This window comes from Monodelphis domestica, chromosome 1, assembly GCF_027887165.1.
Source record: "Monodelphis domestica isolate mMonDom1 chromosome 1, mMonDom1.pri, whole genome shotgun sequence".
NCBI classification, from domain to species: domain Eukaryota; kingdom Metazoa; phylum Chordata; class Mammalia; order Didelphimorphia; family Didelphidae; genus Monodelphis; species Monodelphis domestica.
The window spans coordinates 414,616,473-414,639,619 of record NC_077227.1 but is presented as its reverse complement, the minus strand read 5'-3'; the positions used below and the strand labels follow the sequence as shown (position 1 = coordinate 414,639,619).

At 38.7% G+C, this 23,147-nt stretch overlaps 2 protein-coding genes across 15 annotated transcripts in view; one reads left to right on the top strand and one right to left on the bottom strand.

Annotated features, from left to right (window-relative positions):
- ASTN2 (astrotactin 2) overlaps positions 1 to 23,147 on the top strand; it is a 1,150,327-nt gene that overhangs the window by 757,433 nt on the left and 369,747 nt on the right. The gene's annotated exons all lie outside the window — the stretch shown is intronic.
- The window catches only part of TRIM32 (tripartite motif containing 32), a 66,781-nt gene that overhangs the window by 25,493 nt on the left and 18,141 nt on the right, over positions 1 to 23,147 (bottom strand). For 3 of the 5 annotated variants that reach the window (XM_007474534.3, XM_007474536.3, XM_001364581.5), the window contains one exon: positions 17,098 to 20,101. The exons of 1 other annotated variant lie outside the window; for it this stretch is intronic. In XM_007474534.3, the coding sequence (XP_007474596.1) occupies positions 18,077 to 20,020 (1,944 nt within the window). In that variant the 5' untranslated portion in view covers positions 20,021 to 20,101 and the 3' untranslated portion in view covers positions 17,098 to 18,076. Of the gene's footprint in view, positions 1 to 17,097; positions 20,102 to 20,757; positions 20,864 to 23,147 lie in introns of those variants that run through there. One more of the 5 variants, XM_007474535.3, reaches the window with a different exon arrangement.

Genomic DNA, 23,147 nt, shown 5'->3' with positions numbered 1-23,147 from the left:
TATGTGCTTCTCTCCTATTTCATCTGAATTCTACTCATGGTTTTAACTAGGTATGATGGCAGAAAGTGTTTCATTGATACCTTTTCTCCTCCTAAAATACACAGTTTCATCATCTTAAAAGAAAGGAAACACAGACCTGGAAATATACTTCAGTCTCCTTATATATTCCTTAATACCTTTGCTCTTAGGGAATGCCACAAGATTCTAGGAAACATCTTGATACAATGGAAATTATGTTAGCTTTGTAGTCATAGGACATGAGTTCAAATCTTAGATCTATGGCCTACAACCTATGTGACCAAGTCATTCAATCCTTCTTTATTTTGATTTGCAAAATTAAGTGTTTGAAGGAGAATGCTAGTCTCTTCTAGATCAAATGATATGATTCAAAGGATGTAGGGTTCAAAGGATTCCTGATGTACAGGTATAATCAATTGTTCACCTTGACTGGGAGTCTGGTAACTGATTTCTAGGTCTGGCTCTATGGCTACTTACTCTGTGACCCTGGGCAAGTTACTAAACCTCCAACACATCAGTTCCCTCTTCTGGAAAACAGAAAGCTTAATGTATACCCTGCCTGCTTCCCAGAACAAGATCAATCAATCATTAGATGTCCACCATGTGCCAGACATTAGGGATATAAGTACAAAGATTAAAACAACCCCTACTTCCCATGAGCTCATATTCTAATGTAGGGGATGAAAAATTATATGATATTTATATAAAAAAGCAAAAAGTGTAAAGTGAATAAATGCAAATATATACAAAGTAGTTAAATACAAGGTAGTTGGGGAGGCAGGACACTAGCTTTTGGAGGACTGGGAAAGGCATCATGCCAGAGATGGTGTTTCAGCTGCATCTTTAAGAAAGTGAGGGGTTCTATATGAGGTGAAGATAAGGAGGGGAGTGCCTTCTGGGCCTGGGGATGGTCAGGGTAAAAGCATAGAAACAAGAAACTTAGTATCTCATATGAGGAATAGAGGAAGGAATGTTTGGCAGGATTTCAGAGCATGAGGCACTAGAAAAATAGGTTGGGACTAGGACATATATAGGGCTTTAAAAGGTAAATAAAAAGTTTAATATTTTATACAAGAGGCATTGAGAATCAGAGTTGCTTAAGTAGGAAAGCCGCAGGGCTAGATCTGTGCTTCACTTTGTATTCAGTGTGTAGGTCAGCACAGTAAGAGAATTGAGGTAAATGAGATAAATAATGGGATTATTTATTATTAATTAGATAGTCATTTTATAACAATGATTTAATAATAATTCAGTCAGTTAATCAATCAGCTAATATGTGTCAGGCCCTATGCTAAGTACTAAGGATACTAAAAGAGGAAAAATTGGTCCCACTCTTCTAGGAGCTCACAATTTAATGGGAAAGGCAGCTAATTATTCCTATACTAGAAAGAATAGCAGATTCATAATCAAAAGAGACCTGGATTCAAATTAACTGACCTTGGATGACTGTACTTTGTCTTTCTGTGACTTCATCTGTAATATGGGTATAACACTTAAAATTTCTGATTTATAGGGCTGTCATGAGGGGAAAAATGCTTTATTAGTCTCAAAACACTAAAGATATATGAGCTGTCATTATAAACCTTAAGAAGAGGTCCTTAGTGGCTTCTGGATGCCAGGGGAGGGTTCTAAATAGCATCCTTCCTGGAGTTGGCCTAATCTGATTTAGCCTGACATTGTACCTCAAAATCCTATACTTTGCCCCTCACACATTAAGTTGCCACCCACAATTTAAGACTCAGAATTGGCCCTTGGAAACAGATCCTACCTGATATTAGAGTCTCCCCTTACCCAAGGTCAGTGAGCTCCCTCTTTCTCTCCCACCGCCAACCCCATCCTGCATCCCTAAAGCTCTGGGTGACTAGGAGAAGTTTATAGAAGTGTGACACATAATTGAGCTGTCTGGGAATAGCTTCATTTTATAGCTGTGACAATGACAGTCTTTAAAGAAGTGTATTAAATCAATAGAAGACTCATTGAGCTACACTATAAATAATGAGACACATCATTAAACAGGGCAATAAACTTCAGGACTTTGAAGTAATACAATTAGGTTATGTTTATAAAAACTATGTTATCACTGTTGCCATCCAGGAGCTTATTTGTCTCACTTCTGTTCAGGGCTGAGACATTTCTTAGATTTCCCCTACTCCTTTTTAGCTACCTTAACCTTCTTGACTGTGTTTCTAATCGCACTGCTGCCTCCAGTTCTTTCCTTCTCCCCATCTTCCTTCCCAATCCCCACACACAGAGTTGTTCTTAGAGGGATCTCAATTTAGGAAGGTAAGTCCCTGGATATGTGATAGCTTTTAGAAGATTATCAGCTTGGCTTAGTAGAGTAGAAAGAATATTTTATTATCACTCGGGAGATCTACCACTTCCTGTGTAACCTTGGAAGGGGTTGGACAAGAATATTTCCATTGTTTCTTCTAGCTATCAGATGTCTATGAATCTGAGAAGTCAAATTCTGATGCGGAGTGTATATTGATGGGTATCTTTTAGTTTTCCTTTTTGTTTCTGAAATTATCTCCTTCCTCTTGTCACTAATCAGTGATGTTTTACCATTATAGATTTGTCCCTTTGAATAAACACTGTCTGCTTTCTAAGCTACTCTTTTAAAACACAAATCCCCATGGAAGGAGCAGCATATTAAAGACTCAAACTATCAGTGTGTTTAAGATTATAAGGTGATTTTCTCTGGATAGGTGGAAAAAGAGCTTCTGACACCTGGGAACCCAAGAGAAAAAAAAATGTGCTGACCACAGTTTTACTTCTGTATACTGTCCTTGTTATCAGTTATGGAGTAAAAAAGCATACTGAATTCAGAGGAAAGACCTGAATTTGAATTCCTTACCTAAATAAGTTAGTACACCTATCTAGAGTTCAATTTTCTCATCGGTGGTGGATTAAATGATCTCTTAAGATCCCTTAAAGCTCTGAATCCCTTAATCATGTTGACACTGAATCACCAAGAAGGTTTCTTCCTACTGATCCCATCCAACTCCATACTTCTATGGAAAACTCACCATTAACCTACCTTAAAACCTCCATGGTGATATAATTGGGTGTCACGATTATAAGGACATAAAAAGCTCTTTCTTTTGCCCTTCTATACTCACTACTGGTGGAGGATAAGACTGAATATATTCAAATTAACCAACTGTTTAGCTATTTGGAAGTTTTAGCTCCTTTTTCTTGGATAATGCAATTATCAAGACTTCTCCAGTGGAGGACTGTTCCAATATCTTTGTTTTGCCATGTGTCTGCAAAAGTTCCTATTACTGCTTTTGAAAAGGCTTAAAGGAGATTAAGAGAAGAAAGACAGAGGGAGAAAGACACAGAGAGAGAGGACAAGAGAGGGGAGAAAGAAGCAGCAATTGGGAACAGAAAGGGGCAAAGAAGAGGAAGAGAGAGGGGGTGACGGAAAGAGACAGAGAAATATGGAGAAACATGCATGTACCTTGTATGCCCATCTTTTCCAAACTGTAGAAACTGAATACTTCATAGTTTCCTTGCAAAGAACATTCCACTGCTGCATAGTGTTGTACTCAAGTCTCCAGCCAGAAAATCAGCTGCATATCCTTATAGATAAATGTTTGTCACTCCTTTTAAAAAGTATTTTACTTCTTTTATAATTTCCAAGTTTGTCCTAGGGAATGAATTTCTGCGTTTCCACTTGCATTTGCTGTGCCACTTTCAATGTGGACTAAAACATTCTACAACCAGTTTTGACAGTTAGGGCTGTTTGAAAATTAACACTGTGGGACAGCTAGATTGCTCAATGGATAGAGTGCCAGGCCTAGAGTCAGAAGGGCCTGGGTTCAAATCTGACCTCAGACACTTCCGAGCTATGTGGCAGTGGGCAAATCATTTAACCTCAACTGCCTAGTGCTTATAGCTATTCTGCCTTTGAACTGATACTTGTATTGATTCTAAGACTGAAGGTAGGGTTTTAAAAATGGTGGTGGTGGTAGTAGTCTCTCAGGTTTTAAAAATAAAGGGAAGTCAACACTGGACCTTAGGGCAGACTGGTAAGATCAGTTGAATCAGACATAGAAAGGACTCAAGATCTGGAACTCCCAAACAGTTTTGTTCGTAAGGATCATTTCTGATTAACCCAAAATTTAAACTGCTAGCTACAAACCAGGAAGACTTGAAAATGAATCTTTAGGTAGTGGGCATGGAAGAGATGGAAATGTTTCTTATTTGCTATCTTTGGAGTCATTCATTCATTCATTTAACAAATATTTATTAAGTGCCTACTTTATTCAAAAGACTTTGCTATGTCTTGGGAGAGGAGATGGAGCAAAGTTAAAAAGACTGGCTGAGATAGTCATAGTAGTAAAAGATTCAGAGCAGGAAGGAATATTGGAGATCATGCGATTCAACTCATTCTTATTATAGATGAAGAGACCAAGTCCTAGGACATTGAAGGGACCTCATTATCATTTTTATCATAATAATATTTATAGAGACCTTTAGATGTAAACAACTTTAGGCATTATCTTCTTTATTCTTTATAACACACCTGGGATTTGGGGTAATATATCATTTACTTCTTGTAAAATAAAAGGTTTTATAACTGAGCCTCAAAAAAGTGAAATGACTTGTCTGATATCAGCCACCTAGTAAATGGCAGGGATCAGATTTGGACTTCTGACTTCTAATCCTTCCAATCTTGCAGCTTCCCTCAGGAAACTTATTGTAGAATTGAGGGATAAGGAGCAAATAAAAATGATTTTTGTTGAGGGTTTCAGGGCAACTAATGGTTGATTAAGACAGGATCAATAAGTAGAGTCAGTCAACTTCCTCAGCAACAGGAAAAGACAGTACAGTATGTAGTTAATTAAGTATACATACTCCCACGAGGCTGTCATTTCTCCTAGATGAAAATAGAAAAAAAAATTATTCCTAATTTTAGATTGTGCCCATCTGCAGTAGAACTTCCCAGTCCATTCCTCATAAATCTTAATGAACAACAGAGAACTCTTTTTCAGGGGTTCTTAACCTGAGGTCTAGGAAATTGTTGGGAGGGGGGAGATTGTAGTTCAACATAATTGGTTCTTTTATGATTTTTTGTATTTTTTTTTTGCATTTAAAAACATTCTGAAAAGACTTTGAAAGGCTTCACTAGATTGTCAAAGGGGACTAGAACACACACACACACACAGAGTTAAGAAGCTGGACTTTAAAGGATGACTTCAAATCCAATATTGCTATTTTCCTCTCTGATTCTAACTTGACCTCTTTTAACTTGAGAGAGAGCTAAGGAAATCTAGTGTGGAATTAAGGCTTCCATTGTTTATGAGGGGGAGTTGAGGATAAGCAAACATCATAAACCGACTGGTCACCCATCTCAATCTGTTTCCCCTCACCTTTGCCTGGAATTTAGGGTTTCAGGTGGTCTTTGTTTTATTCCCTTAGGTCAATATATCTTTTCTTTCTGTTAGATATTCTGAGATAGCAGACCTGAGTTAGTAAGGGTGAATGGTTGAGGAAATGGTTGAGGAAGAACAGAGGATAAGAAAAGCGAGTAATAACCTTGCATGTAGCAATAACAGTTGAAACTTAAGTTGCCTGAAAAAATATGCTGCACAGGCTGTGTTGGCATATGAAAAATGAATGCAAATCATATGCAGATCCATGCATAGTATTAGTATTTCTACATATCTTACACACCTGCATGGAGCAGAGAAAGAATTTCTCCAAATTAAGGTCTCATCCTTTGCAAAGTTTAATCATGTTGCTAACCTTTTGAAGACCTTTGTGCTGTGTTATCCTGATAATCACAGAGCCCAAACCAAACATGTCAGGCCTGAAGGTATTTTCACAGGATCACAGAATCTCAGTTTACAAAGGAGCTCAGAGGATGTAGTCACCTGAATGAGAATTCTCTACCACCCCCAACAAATGATTTCGTGGCCTTCAAGCCTCTGCATGTACACCTCCAGCAATGGAAAACTCACTATCCAAGTGTCCACTTCATGACAGCTCACATTGTTTACAGAATTACAGAATTTCAGAGTTAGGAGGAATCTTGGAAGTAATCTAATCTAACCCAAAAACGCCCAAAAAAAGGATCCCTATTACACAGCTGGCAAGAAACCATCTAACCTCTGCCTGAAGACTTCAAAGAAGAAAAATTCACTACTCTCTAGGGCAGAATGTTTTTGCTTTTGGACAACTCTAATTGTTTAATTTTCCCCATTGCCCCTTATTCTGCCTAGTCCTAGAGTCAAACAGAGAAAGGCTAAACCTTCTTCCATAAAGCAGCTATCATTGTTTCCCTGAGCCTTCTCTTTTAAAGGATAAACATCTCCTTCCCCAGTTCCTTAAGAATATTCAGAGCCTTAGAGTCTGTGTTTTTAAGTCTCTTCATCATGTTATATTTACAAGTGGGCTCCAGCTCACTGATATCCTTCCTATAACATGAGACCTATAGAACTGAGCACAGTATTTCAACTATAGTCTGACCTAGAAAAATCAAAATAGCACGTACACACATGTATACATGTATATATGTATACATACATACATACATATATACACACAATATAAACATCTACAACTACATATACATACATATATATATACATATATATATGTATATATATATATATATATGTATCCTTATGTAACCTAATCCCAATTATGGTCCCAGAGTGAAACATGACTGAAACAACTGAACAACAACAAAGATAAAAGTGAAGCTAAGACTTTCTAACAAGTTAAGTAAAAACACTCCAGTAGGAATTTGGAGACATAGGTTCTGACTTCCAAATTTGGTACTGATCAGCAAAATTGTGACCTTGAGTAAATTACTTTTTCTCCTATTTTATTATTTTATTTTTATTTATTATTATTTATTATTTTAGTTTCCTATTTCTTTGTGAAATAAAGGATTTGGCCTCACTAGGGTCCCTGTCAGTTCTAACATTCCATGATGCTCTGATCTTCATTCTGGGGTGTCAAAATTCATCTTGCAGATGATGATTTGGAGACTCTTGCTATAAGAGAATATCAAGTTGTAGCAGGCAGAAAATAAAGAATTTTCCAATTTCCTATGTGTGACTGAATACCTACTAGTGCACTTCACTTTACACAATAGATTTATTCCATAGAAAGTTTCTGTAAATTGAACCCTGTCTTTGTTCTGATTGACAGAGTAATTTCAGAAAGGTTTTATCATTACTTCAGCGATCTTCAGTTGGCAATAGGGACAAACACTTTAAATCTTGAGTTTTACTGAGGCTACCCCCCTCAAATTTTTTTGTTGTTGTTGTTAAATCAAACACACATTATAGTGGAAAGAGTAATAGATGTGAGGTCAGTGTATCTGAGTTCGAATCCTAGGTCTGCTATTTGCTACAAATGTGATCTTAGGAAAGTCAATTAAACTTTCTATTTCTCAGTTTTCTTATGTGTAAAAATCAAGAGATGGAATTAGATGACTAAGATTTCTTCTGACTCTAAAATTCTCTCATACCATTTGGAAACAGATTAAGTTTGTTCATTTTGCTCTGACTGTAATTTGTTCACTAGGTCACTAGCTACTTGGGCTTGGTTTCCTGATCTATAATGGAAGGATTTAACTAGGTGACTTGTAAGGTCCATTTCTATTTGGTATTCCTTGAAAAATTGTTTTCTGTAATCCCACATCATACAGAGAGAGAGGGAACACCCCAGTACACCCGAAGTACTGACCCCCCCCCAAACTCTAGGCTTATTCTTTTCCAACTCTATCTCTCTCACAAATAGATACTCTGCTAATTTTTTATGCTTTTCTGATAATAAGTAAATTTGAAGGTCCCATCCACTCCATTTTACAATCCACCTTGTAAAAAGTAATGATTTCCTTTACCAGGCTATCTTCAATCATGGCAGGGCCACCAGTTGGCAGGCTGCCCATCTCCTAGCAGCCAGTTTCCTCTTCTGCTAACATCCCACGCAAAGACTTCTTTCCACAGGGAACATTCCTTGGAGGCCTTCGGTTCCAATGTAGTCTAAAGTTTTCTTCCCTCTCAGGAGTGAGAGACAAGGACTGATTGTGTGGTTGAGAGTCTGAGAACAAGAAGATTGTTTATCCTTCTGCTCACCCAGTTCCAAAAAACTGAGTGATTCAGTTCTGTGTATAGGGGAAGAAGACTGTCAGAAGTGACCAATTCCTTTGAGATTGACTGGTAAGAGGATTTAACTCAGAGACAAAAAGAAGGTTTAAGTCCTGGTCCTGACATCTCCATTTATTAACCATTTGGATCTGTACTTCTTGACTTTAGTTTATTTGTTCATAAAGTAAGGACAATAATACTCTATCTTTCTGCCTCAGGAATACCATGAGAATCTCATTTTTCTCAATTGTTAAGGTATATCAAAAGCATGTTCTAATCTTTAAAACACTCTACAAAAAGCCTCAATAAATTAAAACTAAGTTTTAAGGCTCTATGTCTTTTAAGGCACCCTGTATAAATCACAAGCTACTTTTACCATCATCATCTTCAAATCATAAGTGCCTTTGTTTTTAAAACCTTTACCATCTGTCTTTGAATCAATACTGAGTATCAGTTACAAGGTAGGAACTCAGGGAATGGCTAGGCAACTGAGAATAAGTGATTTTTTTTTTTTAGGGTCACATAGCTAGGAAGTGTCCGAGGTCATATTTGAACCCAGGACCTCTCCTCTTTCAGGCCTGGTTCTCTATTTACTGTGTTATCTAGCTGCCCTTAGAAAGGTATTTATTAAATCTTTAAATGCTATAAAATTGTGAGTCATTGTTATCATGATCATCCACCTCATCATCTAGAAAATTCATATTCTATCTCTAGCTCTACCCTGAAATGACCATAAGCAAGTCATGGCCTCACTAAGTCTCATCTTCCTAATCTGAAAAAATGAAAACAATGATTTCATTGCCTTCACTCAATTTTGGTACCATGTTAAGGAGAAGAATACTATATCTACAAAATGGTATAAAATTGATTAATGAGGATAGATAGAAGATACAGGATTAGTTCTAATCAACGTGGATATTTATAACAACGATTACTACTACCATTAACTGACTACTTTGAAACATCTGTGATTTCACAGGTGTGAATTCTCCTTCCACCAACATAGATTGCCACTCTTAACACTATTATTTTGTAGACAATCACTGGCAGGTGAAGCCATTGAAACTTAATAATTTAGTGGATAACCTTCTATGATGAACTTCTCCAGACTTAGCCAGATTGGTCCTTGCTTGGTCTTAGCGTGGTTTGTATTTATTTTGGCAGAATCTTTGAGTCCTGTGTCACCTCTGTGCCATGAGGCACTACAGAATAACTTTTGGTAACTGGTGATCCTTACTAGTCCTGGTGCTACTAGTCATCCTCACCTTCTGAGTCAGTAGACTAAATAACAATGTTCTTTTTAAGCCAAAGTTCATATGAACACAAATTTAACCTAAAAATGCCCACTTTTCATTCTCTCAAGTTTGCTAAAGAAGCCAAATTATCAATTGTACCACCTGACTAAGCTACCTACTTTGCTGACTAGAGCTCTATGCTTGACCAATGGGGTGAGCAGTCAGAAAGAAACTCAGGAGAAGCAGAAAGGCCAGGTGATTGGACTATGTAGTAAGGTCTTTATGGGTCATTTGGTAGGAGTAGGGAACTTTGCTTGAAGGGGTTGGGGACTTTTACCTCAGGGAACTAATAGAGAAATAGAATCTATCTCTACCCCAGATCAGTTCAACTCAACTCAATGTCAACTGCAGAGACTAAAATCTATATTGATCGATCAGTTACTCTGGAGTGATGAAGGGAGTGACTAGGACATAGAACAACTGAAGTATTATGGCCTGCTTTTAAACAGTTTTTAGGGAGCAATGTTGTTAAGTTAGAGTGTGTACAGAGAACAATCTGAAAGGGAAAGCAGCTCCAAACCATGCCATACAAGTTTCATTGGATTAAACAGAGATGTTTAAGCCCAAAGAATAAAAAGATTTGAGTTGGGGTTAGGGAGAATATAAGATTGATATATCAAAAAATCTTAAGAGCCTCCACAAGGAAGAGGTATTAAACTTGTATGGCTTGGACTCTAGTGGCAGAACGAGGATTGATGAATAGAAATTACAGGTAGATCAGTTTAAGGAAAGAGATGCTAGCAATTAGTGCTGTTCAAATATAAATAAGTTATCCTGGGAGGTTCGTGGTTTTGAGAATTTTGAGCTGGAAGGACTCTGGAAATTATATAGTGCAACAAATTCTTTTTACAGATAAGGAAATTGAGACTTAGAGAAATGAGCCTTTTCAAGATCATGCAATTAGTATTTCCTATGGCATGGATTAGCTCTTCTTGGCCAGTCACAGCCTCCTAGCCTCAGACATGCCAATCAGTGTTGGCATAATTTTTATTCAGAACAACAGTGATCATAATGGAAAACTTAAACTTACTTTCCTATTGAGATTTTACTCTAGGAATCAATTAATTCTGGGTAGCTGAGTGGCTCAGTGAATCAGAGTCAGGTATAAAGACGAGAGGTCCTGGGTTTAAATCTAGCCTCAGAAATGTCCTAGCTGTGTGACCTTTAGCAAGTCACTTAACTCCAATTACTTAGCACTTACAGCTCAATAAATTGTATTCACAGATAAATCCCTCAGGAAACTAGTGGTGAGATCCACCCAGATGGCCTGAGCAGAATTCCATATAATTAGATCTTTTATTTTGATCTCTCTTCATGGGAGCAGCATCACATAGTAGATTAAAAAAAAAAAAGTCAGAAGACTCTGGGTTCAAATTCACTTGCTCTTTTAGTAATTTGCTCATTCAAGCAACTTAACAAATCTTGGTTTCCTAATCTATAAAACAGAGATGAGAATATTTAGAGTACCTACATCATAGGCCTGAAGTACTTTGTGGAATTCAATGTGCTATCTAAAAGGCAGTAACTATTATTATAATTGAAAGGAATAATAATTACTCTGATTTATATAACACTTTAACTCCAAAGCCAGTTCTTTATAACCCTGTGAAATAAGTACTGTGATTGTTATTTGCTCAATTTTGTAGATAAGAAAATTTAGACCCAAAGAATATCTTGTCCAATGTAGGGTCAGAGCTGAGATTTGACCCCAGGTTTCCTGATTCCAGTTGTTGTGCCTTCTTTTTTTAAAACTATATCAAAATGCCTGGGGGGCATGAAATGGCAAAAGGGGCTGAACGGTTTGACTAGGAAAAGGAAATTGAGCTCTCAGGACTAACACCTCAAATAACATCATTTGGGACTCCCTCACTGGAAACTGGGGTTCAGATACCATTCTACTGCTTAGCATCTTGCTTCCATCTAGCCAAACCATTTTTTTCCTTCTCTCCACTTCTTGGAAAACACACAAAGCCACATTGGCCCCACTGTATAGGATTTTCCTAAGTTGGGAGCCTATTGAATACCTTAACAAGACACCACAGTATGATGGAAAGGCACTTAGTTTGGTGTTAGAAGAGAGCTAAGTTTGAGAATCCCATCTCATATTTAACTAGTTTTGTGACCAAAGAAACATATTTTTCTGAGCCTCAGTTTCTCCACTATGGTATTTACTTCATAATGTTGTGATAATTGAAAGAGTAAACATATGCTTTAGAAACTTCAAAGTGCTATATGAATATCAGCTATTATTATTATTATTAAAATTTTTAGGGGTCAGGTACTTTACAAAAACATCCCAAGGGAACTATAATCTGAACCTAGTTAATCTCTGGTTCTGACTTATAGCACAAAAGTCATGATTTCTTAATCATTATGAACCTACTAGGTTACCTAGGTAAAGAGATCTTTTTACATCAGTTTCTAATTGCCCATTCTTATTATGCCTCTGTTGCTACCATTTGCAGAGAATTGGAAAGAGCCAAAAATAAAAATGATAGGAACAGTTAATTAAGGGTTCAGATCTACAAATAAGGAACCCAAGATGACTGAAAATGATAAAGGACATGAGCTTGGAATACTGACGGAAGAGACCATTGAGGTTTATTTTAGCATTAGAGGATTAGGTGACAGTGGGAGGAGCACTAAATTTGAAGTCAGCAGGACTGAGTTGGAATTATGGCTCTATTTAATATGTTTGAATTTGGAAAGCCAATTATGCTCTCTGGGCCTCAGTTTTCTCATGTGTATAATAAGGATAGGGAAGTTAACTAAAATAATTTTTAAAGTCTTTTCAGCTACAAATTCTATGATCTTAAGAATTCCTGTCCCAAAGCCTCTATCCCCAAGGAAGTTACTGAAGGCAAGTGTAGGATGATATGTGAAAACCCAAGTTGTAGAAAATTTCCATAGACAAAATTTATGCCAGGTTAAAAAGGCCACAATCCTGAAACATGCCCATTGAAAGAACAATAATGAGATAACTTCTAAAGAAGTGTGGTCGAATTGTTTCAGGAATTTTTAGAGGTGTCCCATCATCCTTGGAGACTCACCGTTCCCAGAAGTGACTGAGTTAAAAGTCCTCATTCCCTTCTATTTGCAAATACCACTAGGTGTACGGTGAGAGTAGCTTAGAGCCCAATTTGCGACTACTTTATATACAACAATAAAGTTGTAACTATGAATACATGATGAGAGCTTGCACTCATGTTATGTGCTTTCTTCACAATAGCCCTGTGAGGTGGATGAGATGAGTACTGAGGAAACTGAGGCTCAAAGAATAGAGTTTCTTAGCTTTCACAGTGGAAGAGGTTGCACCTGTCACCAGGGAAGGCCTCTCTACATTTGAATCCTGTCTCTCTCTGTCCCTTACTGTACAAGTTGTCTATCCCTTGGTCAGTCATCTGATATGAGCCCACTTCCTCTTCTCTACACTGGGAGTAATAATACTTGACTGCCAGCTAAACATAGTTTCTGTGAAGAAAGCGTCTTGTGAACTTCAAAACACAAATGTGAGTGGTATTGTAAAATTGTAAAATGGCAGAATTGAGATTTGAACCCAAGCTTTCCAATACGAAGTACAGCATTCTTTCTACCATGCCATGGTACTGCATGATGATGAGTGATACTCTTTAAAGCAATTCATTTCAAACATGTATTTTCTTGGTCAGTCCTTCTATAGTGAAAAAAAGCTTATTTCCTAAATAACCTTAGCTTATTATGACTAGGATTACTGAGCAAGGGGCTGTAATTAACAAAAAATGGAATAAGAATCTATTTTCTATTCTCTGCACCGATGGCATATATATGTATATATACATGTGTATCACATGTACACATATATAGTTAAATCTTTTTAGCTAGCCATGCACAAAACTCATTTGAAAACCCAAGCTTGTTTTTAACTTTTCTACTTTGACTTATTTTACCCTCTTCAAAAATTCAAAATGACACCCCAATTATTTTAATCAATTAATTAGCCTGAAGGTTTAGTCAGCTCAAGCTTCCCTACAGGATACATAACTGCAGCAGAGTTCCAACTCTGCCCTTACAGCCCTTACCTCCCCCTCACAGTCTTCTTAATTAGGAGTTTGAGCTCAGCTAAATTTTCTGTTGCATTTTTTTCCCCACAGTCCTTGAAATCCAGCCTTTCTTGAGGCTGTCTTTTATATCAGTTACCTATCTATCTTTTGGGACTATGCATTTATTCACTTTTCTCCTGCATGTTGAAAATTCTATTCATCTTTATAACAGGTTATAGATACTGCCTCCCCTTACCCCCTAATATAAATGATTTCTTTCCCATGAAGTCTCATTGCATTATGCTTGAATTTTTAAATAAAATAATCCTGTTATACTTGGCATTATAGTTGTTTACCTTCCTACCTACACTGTAAACTCCTTGAGAGTGGGGTCAAGGTCTTAGCCTTCTTTGGCCCTTAGAACCTGGCACAGTGCCATGCCCAGAGGAAGCACTTAATCAATGTGTATTGGACCAAAATAGCATTAATCAATTTTACATTCTTTCATAAACCAGTCAGTTTATGAAAGGACTTGATGAGAGGCTGCTTGGTTTTATGGAAACCTTACCATCTTCTGCAAATACTTTCCTGATGTCATCTTTAGGAACTTGAAATTAGAAGATCTATTTTCTTCTGACACTAGTTGTGACCTTAGGAAGTCATTTTTGGACCCTTTTAGCCAGTTCTCTTCTTTATTTTGTGGAGACAATAATGCTTGTGGGAGTGTTGTGAAGATCAGATGAGGTAGTATAAAACAAAACAGTAGTACAAATGGATTTCCTCTGCAAGGAAGCTTCCTTTACCAATAGATTGTTTCCTGGATTCTTAGTAGCTTAGTCTAAAGTTGCTCTGAAGTAAATAGAGCAAGTGATTTCAAAGTTACAAGACTAGTAAGTATCAAAGGCAAAATTTAACTCCAGGTAAATTTCCTAGGATTATAGACCTCAAGCTCAGATAATCTTTTGGTCTCCTCCCTACTTCTACAATGAAATAGCTACCCAACTATCACAATGACAGCTTTGAGCTATTGATGTGGCTTTATGGAAGTAATTAATGTTCTGTCCAAAGATTCAGCTTTCAGAGACCTGTGCCCTACTTTTATCTCTATTGCTTATTAGATGTGCAACCTTAGGCAAGTCACTCCCTTTCTGTTTCTTTTTCTGTCAGGGCACTGGCGCAGCTGAGTTCTAAGTCCTTTCCAGCTCTAAAAATTCTTCTGCTCTGTAAGGGAAATCCTTATCTATCTCTCCTCTATGAGTTGTCCTCCATCCTTTCTTCATAGAAGTACATATTTGGGGACCTTACTCTAAGGACAAAGGTTCTTAACACTTTTGTGAATGTGTCATGTTCTCCATCAAAAAATGTTTTAAAATACATAAAATATAATTTTAGGAATTTTCAATGGAAACTAATTTTATTGAAATAAAGAGGTATTTTTTTCCCCATTCAAGTTTATACATTCCCTGAAATCTATCCACAGATAGGAATGGAACCCAGGTTAAAAATCCCTGCTTTAGAGGCTACGTATGCAAATTGAATGATCATATTAGCAGTCTAGCTGAGAATTCAGAGGAGCAATGTCCCTGGATAAGTTTATCTTACTCTGCATTTCCCTACTTGGATTTTTGACTGAAACTCACATACAGCACAAGGATGAAGATTAGTTTACAGAAAAGGAGAAGCCAGATGCTTGGTGGAGGCCAGTAAGAGTGGAAGAGGGTCAATTCACACCAGTAAATTCACTGAGATAGTCAGTAGGGAGGCACTCCATTAACCACACAGTGGGATGAGCTAGCTTTATGTCTTGTAGTTTTCCTATGGGTAAGGCAAGTAATGTTTAAGCAGTTGCACTTTTAATCTGGCACTAATTAATGGCCACTTAAAAGTGAAGTGTAACCAAGCTCCATAGAGAGACAGAGAGGAAAAACAGAAGGGCAGAGTCTAAGGACTGAGTATCTAGGGTTTCCCTCAAAACTAGACAAGGATGCTAATTTGCACTTTCAGCCTGAGGCTCACTCTGTGATCTCAAAGCACTCTACAGATAAGAAGTCCAAGAAGCTTTCAAAGGAATTCATAAACAGGGAAACAGAAAGGCTAGTGGCTGTCAGCAGGAAGTTAATGGCATTAATATTCATGGATCCTTGTACTAGTATGAAGGTATCTGCTCAGCTTGGTGAGGGGCCAGGTTCTCTAGGTCTCTAGACAGTAGTGAAATGGGCCAAATAAAACTGGGTCCATAAGAAGGCTCTAGGCTCTTAGTCAGCTCTCAATTATTCTCATAGATAGTGGAAACAGTATCAGGAAAGCACAGCTGAGGTACTTATTTGGATTCTGTTGTGTTTTGGAACCTCCCAGTTGTATATGAGTGCATTTGATGTTCTCCAAACCCCTCTGGTGACCTAACTGGTGAGAAGACCCAAGTTTTTGTATCCTGACCACTGGTCTCCTTCTTACTGCTACCCATTCCCTTCTAGGAACTGACAATCCTTTGGGCCAGGTCTAAGGTTTCCTTTCTCCCACATTTTTTCCTGACACAGAAGACATGACTAAGAGCTGGGATTTAAAAGGCTACATAGATAGGGAATTGAAAGGAAGGGTAATAATGCCAACCTTGCCCTTATATTAGCACTAAAGGAGAATGACAGAGTCTGGGCCACAATTGGCTTATCAGCATCCAGCATCCAGTCTCACATTTCCTTGGTCTGTAACCAATGAATGATACATACTGTGGTTATTTTAAGGAATAAAATAGTTAAGTACATCTCAGGGACAATGTGTAGGGATACAAAAGTACTTCAATGATAGATGGGAAATAGCAGATGGAAAAGTGCTGGGAATGTTTCTGTCAAGCTTGCCAAGAATATTGTATTCACTTTCCAACAGCAAAATGTGTACCCAAGGCTGCTCCCTCAGTTATTGTTTCAGCAGAGGGAGACAGATCTCCTGCCACTTAGCTGCCATGGCAGATAAAGTGCTTTTAATAATAAGAGAAGCTGTTTGTGATATGTTTTTAATTGAATCAATTTTCCCTCCATTAATACAATCTTTTAAAATCAGACATAATTTCATAATTTAGCTTATGCTTCCTTAGGTGAAAAGCCTAAGACAAATTAGTTCAGGGCTACCTTTAATTATGTCATTTCCTCTCCTTTGGGAGATAATCACAACACAGACCCAATAATATTTTGAGTAATGCAACTCAGAAAAACTGTTGTTTTTTTTTTAAGTAACTATGGGGCTACAGTGCTCCCATCTCTAGGCAGTCCTTCAGCTTTCCTTCTGTGCCTGAAATTCAGTGAGCAGAGGTATAGTCAACACAGATATCTAGGCACTAATTCTTGAATGCCTTCCCCACAAGAATGTCTTCTTGAAAGAACAAACCTGGCTTTCACTTTTGAAATTGTAATTAGAAGGCAAGAACAGATGGTGAAGACTCAATTTAAAACAGTGAGTCCATGACTTTAAAACTTAGGTGCCAGATAATTGTTCACATGAATTGGTAAAGGGATTCCTGCTCCCTTTAGTGATGAGGAGTGTGTTTCACAGGATAGATCCTTTTGATGGTACTGCCTGCTAAGAAATAGAACTTTAGCTAAGTGAGCGATGGGATATAAAACCACTTCCCAATATTTAATTAAAAGAAACAAACATCAGTAGTGGAGAAACTGCCATCAATTATTTAATGCTTAACAAAGGAATGGAAATAAATCCTGAAATTGAATATTTTACACTCCATTGGGAAATACATGCCAAGCACCCACAAAAGAGTTTTCCAGTAATGAAAATGATTCTCAATCCATTCCCACCCCTTAGCCTTGTTTTACAAAACTCTTCAATAAGTGAATAGACCCATGGAAACTGATCATAAATAATGGTGGGTCAAACTACAGCATCTTGAAGAGCATGAATAAATATATCATTTGTTAATATGTTGTTATTGATTCCAGTCTTTTTTAAAACTTTGGCAAAGTTTCACAATATGAGTCCCTTTAAAAGACAATCAGCTTTCAATTTATATTTGTCTAATGGTCTACAAAGTCAGTTCCATTCTCAATCACATCCGAACCTGGTAGTTTATGATGCTGAAAACATTCTGGCCTGCAGAAAGCAGTCCCCCAAGGTAGTATTTATCTTCTTGGGAAGCACTGGATTTGTTTCACATTGGTGATGGAGAATGAACCCAAAGGTAATAATACTGGGATACATCTGAAATGCTACCAAAGAGCCATAAGGATCTGGGGGTGCAAGTCCCACTAGAGCATGCAGATCAGCAGAGAAACCTTTGTTGGAAGGCAGAATGCTACTTGGAAATGCGCCAACAAGTCAGGGATCCAAAAGAGAGAAGAATAATCAATGAGGATTCATTGGTGAGACACTTCTTAGTCTCTAAGATGATTAAAGCTGGTGAAATCTTGGAGGGGACTGGTACAGCTAATTGTCCCATATCCTCAATGGCAATCGATCCTTTAAAGCTCTATTCTTAGAGGCAAACTAAAGAACAGGACTTCTAAACACTGACTCTTGAATTCTATACATACCCAGCTAGGATCAGGACACAGAACTAATCTATAGTATCAAGGATACCCACAGATCTACTAGGAGAAAGGGTGGCTATGGTGAAGAATGCCAGCTCCCACTAAGGAGTAGAATATCTTCTTAAGTGGTAACTGTAGATCTTGATGCAGTGATCCCAACAATCTAGCACCAGCAGCTGCCCTTTAGGAGTAAGAGCAATATCTACAGGACAAATGAGTCCCTCCCGGATAAGAACATTATAGCCACCACCCTTGGGAAAATGAAGGATCTCCTTTCGGCTGCTATCAGCAACAATGAGGTCCCCACGAGCATCCACACACATACCAGCAATACAGCGGAAATCTTCATTCTCAGAAAAGAAGTGGCTGATCTGACGGCCAAGCTGCCCATCAGGGCCCACGGAACCAATGGAGAAACCACCCTCAAGGTGGTGCTCAATCTGCCGGTTCTCCAGGTTGAGGCCCAGCCCCTGGGTGAAATAGATAGTGCCTTCAGCATCACAGGTAACAAACTTGGGGCGTACAGCACCACAGAGACAATTGAACTTGACCACTCCAGCAGATCGATCAACTGTGAAACACCACAGTTTACCTCCTTCCACATCTGTGACCACAAACTGGCCTGAGGGCAGGGCAGTAATGCCCCAGGGCTTGCTCAGCTGACTTCTGTGGCAAGCAATACAGTGGCCTTCTAAAGTATATACCTTGACAGAGTTGTCATAACTGTCAGTCACACCGATTAATCCCTGGCAATTCATGGCCACTGACAGTGGGGTTAGATTGGGCAGATCAGCCCCAAGGAAACTAAGCACAAAGCTGTCAATGCCACTGGGACTGCGCCGTATTTCCTTCAGGAAGCCCTTGCGAGAAAAAACCTGGATACGGAAATTGCCCCGATCAGCTACCAGCACTTCACCCTGATTGGTGACATGGAGGCTTACAGGCAGGTTGAACATGCCTGGTGAACTACCTTTGGAACCCATCTTCTTGATAAAATGGCACTGTTGTATACTGGCCACTGCTTCAGATTTTCTCTGGCGTGCAGGTGAAGACCGTGGACTAGGATCCATATCTTCTGGGCTCACATCCATCTCTCGGATTGTCATGGAGGTGGTGTCAATCTCATCAACCCAGGGCTCATCTATATTGACTGTCCGGGGCTTCTTGACTGCCTGGCCAATCTGTAGTGGACCAATATGACCCATCTTGAGGAGCTCGACATCCTGCAAGGTCAGTTCCTGAGGCAGTTTGGCTGTCAGCTCTGGTTCCTCCTCATCTGCCATCTCTTCCAAAATAGCCACATCTGCCTGTTTGAGTTTGGCTAGGAAGTAGTCACAACGAGACACAGCCTGTACCTCTGCAATATTTAGCAAGTATCCCTGTTCCTCCACCACTTGGCTGTTAGCCTTTTCTACTTCTCCCAGGGATCCAGTGAAGAACTTGCGTGAACGGGCAAGCTCCTGCTGGACCCGTCGTTCTTCCCGCCCATATTCCTGTAAAACTGCCCTGTAGCGGCACTGCAAGTCTTTGGAGACCCTATCCAGGGTCTCCTTCCGAAGCTGCAGTTCTCTAACCACCTCCCGTAGCTGAGCAAGCTTCTCACCAAAGTGATGACGCCTTTCCTCAGCTGCCTCCTTGATTGGGAGTACAGAATGTTTGGGCAATGAATGCTTTGCTGTCCTACAGGGCTCACAAAGCAACATGCCACAGCTCTTGCAGAACTGCCTGGGTAGTCGCCGTCCACAGGTACGACACATCAATAGTGCCATGGCCTCATTCAGCCCAGCTGTGTCAATGATCTTCAGGATGGTCAGGTTGTCTGCCAGCAAGGATAAGTTGGTAATGCGTGTGATCTTGCTGCAGAAGGGACAGCGAACACCATTAATACTGCTTGCCAATAACTTCTCAAGGCAGTGCCGGCAGACAGTGTGGCCACAATGAAGAAGTTTGGGACGTAAAACATCTTCAGTGAAGGATTCCAGGCAGATGGGGCATTCTAACACTTCCCGAAGAGCATCCAGATTCATCTGGGAAGCTGTAGCCATGGCCAACCTGGGAAGCTTTCAAATAGTATAGCTTTAAAAGAGTAACTCAGTGCTTGCCTTCATTCCATAGGATTTTGGTTCCTGCCAATGAGAAGAAGGGAAACAGTAATTCATTTCCCTAGCCTCTAAGCTACACAAAAATACAGGCAATGTATTACTGATGAGACTTATTTGGTTATTCCCCACTTTGCTAGGGACAGACTCATTTCATTTCAGCTCATCATTTTCAGTTTCCGGTACATAGTATTTTGTGTAGTTTAAAATTCAGTCTTGGAAAAAAGCATGAGCAACAGTAGCAGAAGAAAGAAGGCACTGGAAATAAATGCAGGCCTTTCAAAGCCCAAGTGTATATTGTATATTCCAGTGATATGCAGGTGGCCAGGACAGGGAGGGGATGAATGTGTGAATATTCTGGGCAATTCAACAATCTGGGAAACACTTTGAAAATATAATCAACTTTCCCTTGGGTGCACTAAGGACTAAGGAGGGGAAGAAGAAGCATGGATAATCAAATATATCATATTCAACTTTAGAATAGTCAGGTAGAAAAAGGTAGAATTGCATACAATAAAAGTACTCAACTTGGAGTTTCTGGCCCAGACTTGCTGAAGGTTCAGTCCCTACTACTTACATCTAGAACCAGTTGAACAGTAAGTAGGAAGAGACCTTAGGTTATCACATATAACCCAGAAAGTAGATAGAAAGCACCTACTGTATAACACATTGTAAATGCTTACAATTACAACTGGAATTTCAGAGATCCATCCGTGAAATCCCTCAATCCCAAGCCTAGGGCTTCAGTTTTCTTGCACAGACTCTAGAGCACCACACTGAAGGGAACATCTGTTGGTCAGATATTATATATATTAACCCACAATGCAATGACTTATTTCTGAAGCTGCCCCTATGGAAGGGCAAATGAGACAATTCTACCAGTTTCTGAAATGCCATAAAATTGTATGACTAAATTTATGTATATATATATGCATATGTTTACCTGACTATACACACAGATATACATTTATAAATATTGGGGAAATTATGTTACTCTCTTCTTCCTTAAATTCTTATTCTTTCTATTCTCCATTTCTTTCTGATTTTTCCTCCCTTCCTTCCCTCATCCTCCTTCTTTGGGACAGGCCAAAAGACTCAATTTCCATAGATGAGGTATCAGGAAGGGATACTGTTGCTGTAAAATGGGAATAGCATTTACCTCTCAGTCATTGTGAGGATCAAATAAGATATATGTAAAGGACTTAACAGTGCCTGGGACATAGTAAGTACTTAATACTTATTTCCTTCCCTATCATCTCCCAAATAATATATTGGTGGAATGGCTTTCATGGAACATATTCGTAAAATGACCATGATTTAGACTCTTAAACAAACAGATATATTTTTTAGAGTAATCCTGTGCAATATGTCTGAAGAAAAAGACTCAAAATGAAAAGATAGCCAAGAGGAACCTCTGCCTAATTTACCAAAGCCTAGGAACTCCACTCCTCTTCCAGGCATCAATCAATTTGGAGCCTCATTCCCTTTCACTATCTTCCAAAACAAACTACCAACTAATTTAGTTATATAGGCTCCAGAGTGCAAGGGAAATTATTTGAATTGAATCTTAAATTTATATAGGACTTTAAAGTTTACAGAGTGTTTTTCCCACAAGAACCCTGCAAGGTAAGTAGTCTTATTCTTTCCATTTTACAGCTGAGACAATTGAGGTCCAGAGATGTGAAGTCCTTTCTAACATCATAGCAAATATGTGTCAGTGCTGAAACTGGACCTGAAGGTGTCCCTACTCCAAACCCGACATTCTTTCCACTAACACCATGGTTTATGCCTAGTCAATGAGAAGTTCCTGGGTTTCTGGGAAGATGAGATTAAGCTCTGGGTTTTCACTTGTATGCATCTATACAAAGTTAGTGAAGTTGTCTGTACTGGTTCTGTGTTAGGCTGGCCTGAAACAGGAAATAAGAATCACAATATGCTTTCATGTGGCCTTAGGCCTTGCCTACCTTGGAAACAAAATCTTTAAAGATATTGAGCAAGACAGGAGTAAGCTAAATGTTCTACAAGTTGTCTGCTTCCTAAAAACATTTTTTAGATCATCTAATATGGGAGAACTCTCAAACCAAAAGGTGACCAATAGGCCATCATTAAATGGAGAAGCACCACCCAAGGCATCAGATCCTCAAACAAAATGAGTTTTCAGTTGGAAATCATCCTACCTTTCTACAGTGGCATTCTGTAAGGTCACCTTAGTGGATGGCAAAAGTATAGTATTCCAATTATAGACCAGGAAATATACTGTGTATTACATATGTCCCTTCCCCAATATACATATTCATTCTGCTAATTGATCAGATTAATGAGTGGTATTTTTAAGTTATTACCCTCCCTCTGCCACTTTTGTGCAAGTATTCCAAGATACATTTTCTTGCCATGTATAACAAAATATTAATGAGGCAAACAGCTGGCTTCATACTCCACACAATTTTCTTTGGGGAGTTTTCATGTGTATTCCAGAGCTGTTGGTGGGACTGATCTCCAGTATAGCACTGATACCTCAAACTGACATTTGCCCAATTCTATGTGCTAGAGGAGGGAGAGCCATTTATGACTATTAAAGAATACTTGCTGGCAATAGAGATTAAGTTTATCAGTTAAGGGCTTCAGTAGAGGCAATGGGGTGGGAAAGTGAAGAGAAGGTTTACAATGAGTTTCTATATCCAGAGATATGCCCCCAATCATTCAATATCCCCAAGATATGAGAGTACACAGAGTCTGAAGCACAATAAGTAAACAAAGAGAGTGTGTGTACATGTGCATAAAGGAAACAAACCTGTCAATGATGAATTAAGTGACATTAAGTTAATAAGTCAATAATAGGTTTGGTGGAAATTCCTTGCCTGTCTGGTCTTTGTCTGAATCTTGAGAAGCCAGAGTCCCCTATATCTTCCACAAACATTTGGATATCAGAAACACTAATAACATCCTATAAGCCAATATTACTTAGTTAAGCCTGAGATAGCACAGCTGGGGGGGGGGGGGGAACAATCCTCCCACTCCCAGTTAATTCTAAACTCACTGCTAACAAAACCTCTGTAAGACAAAGGAATCAAAG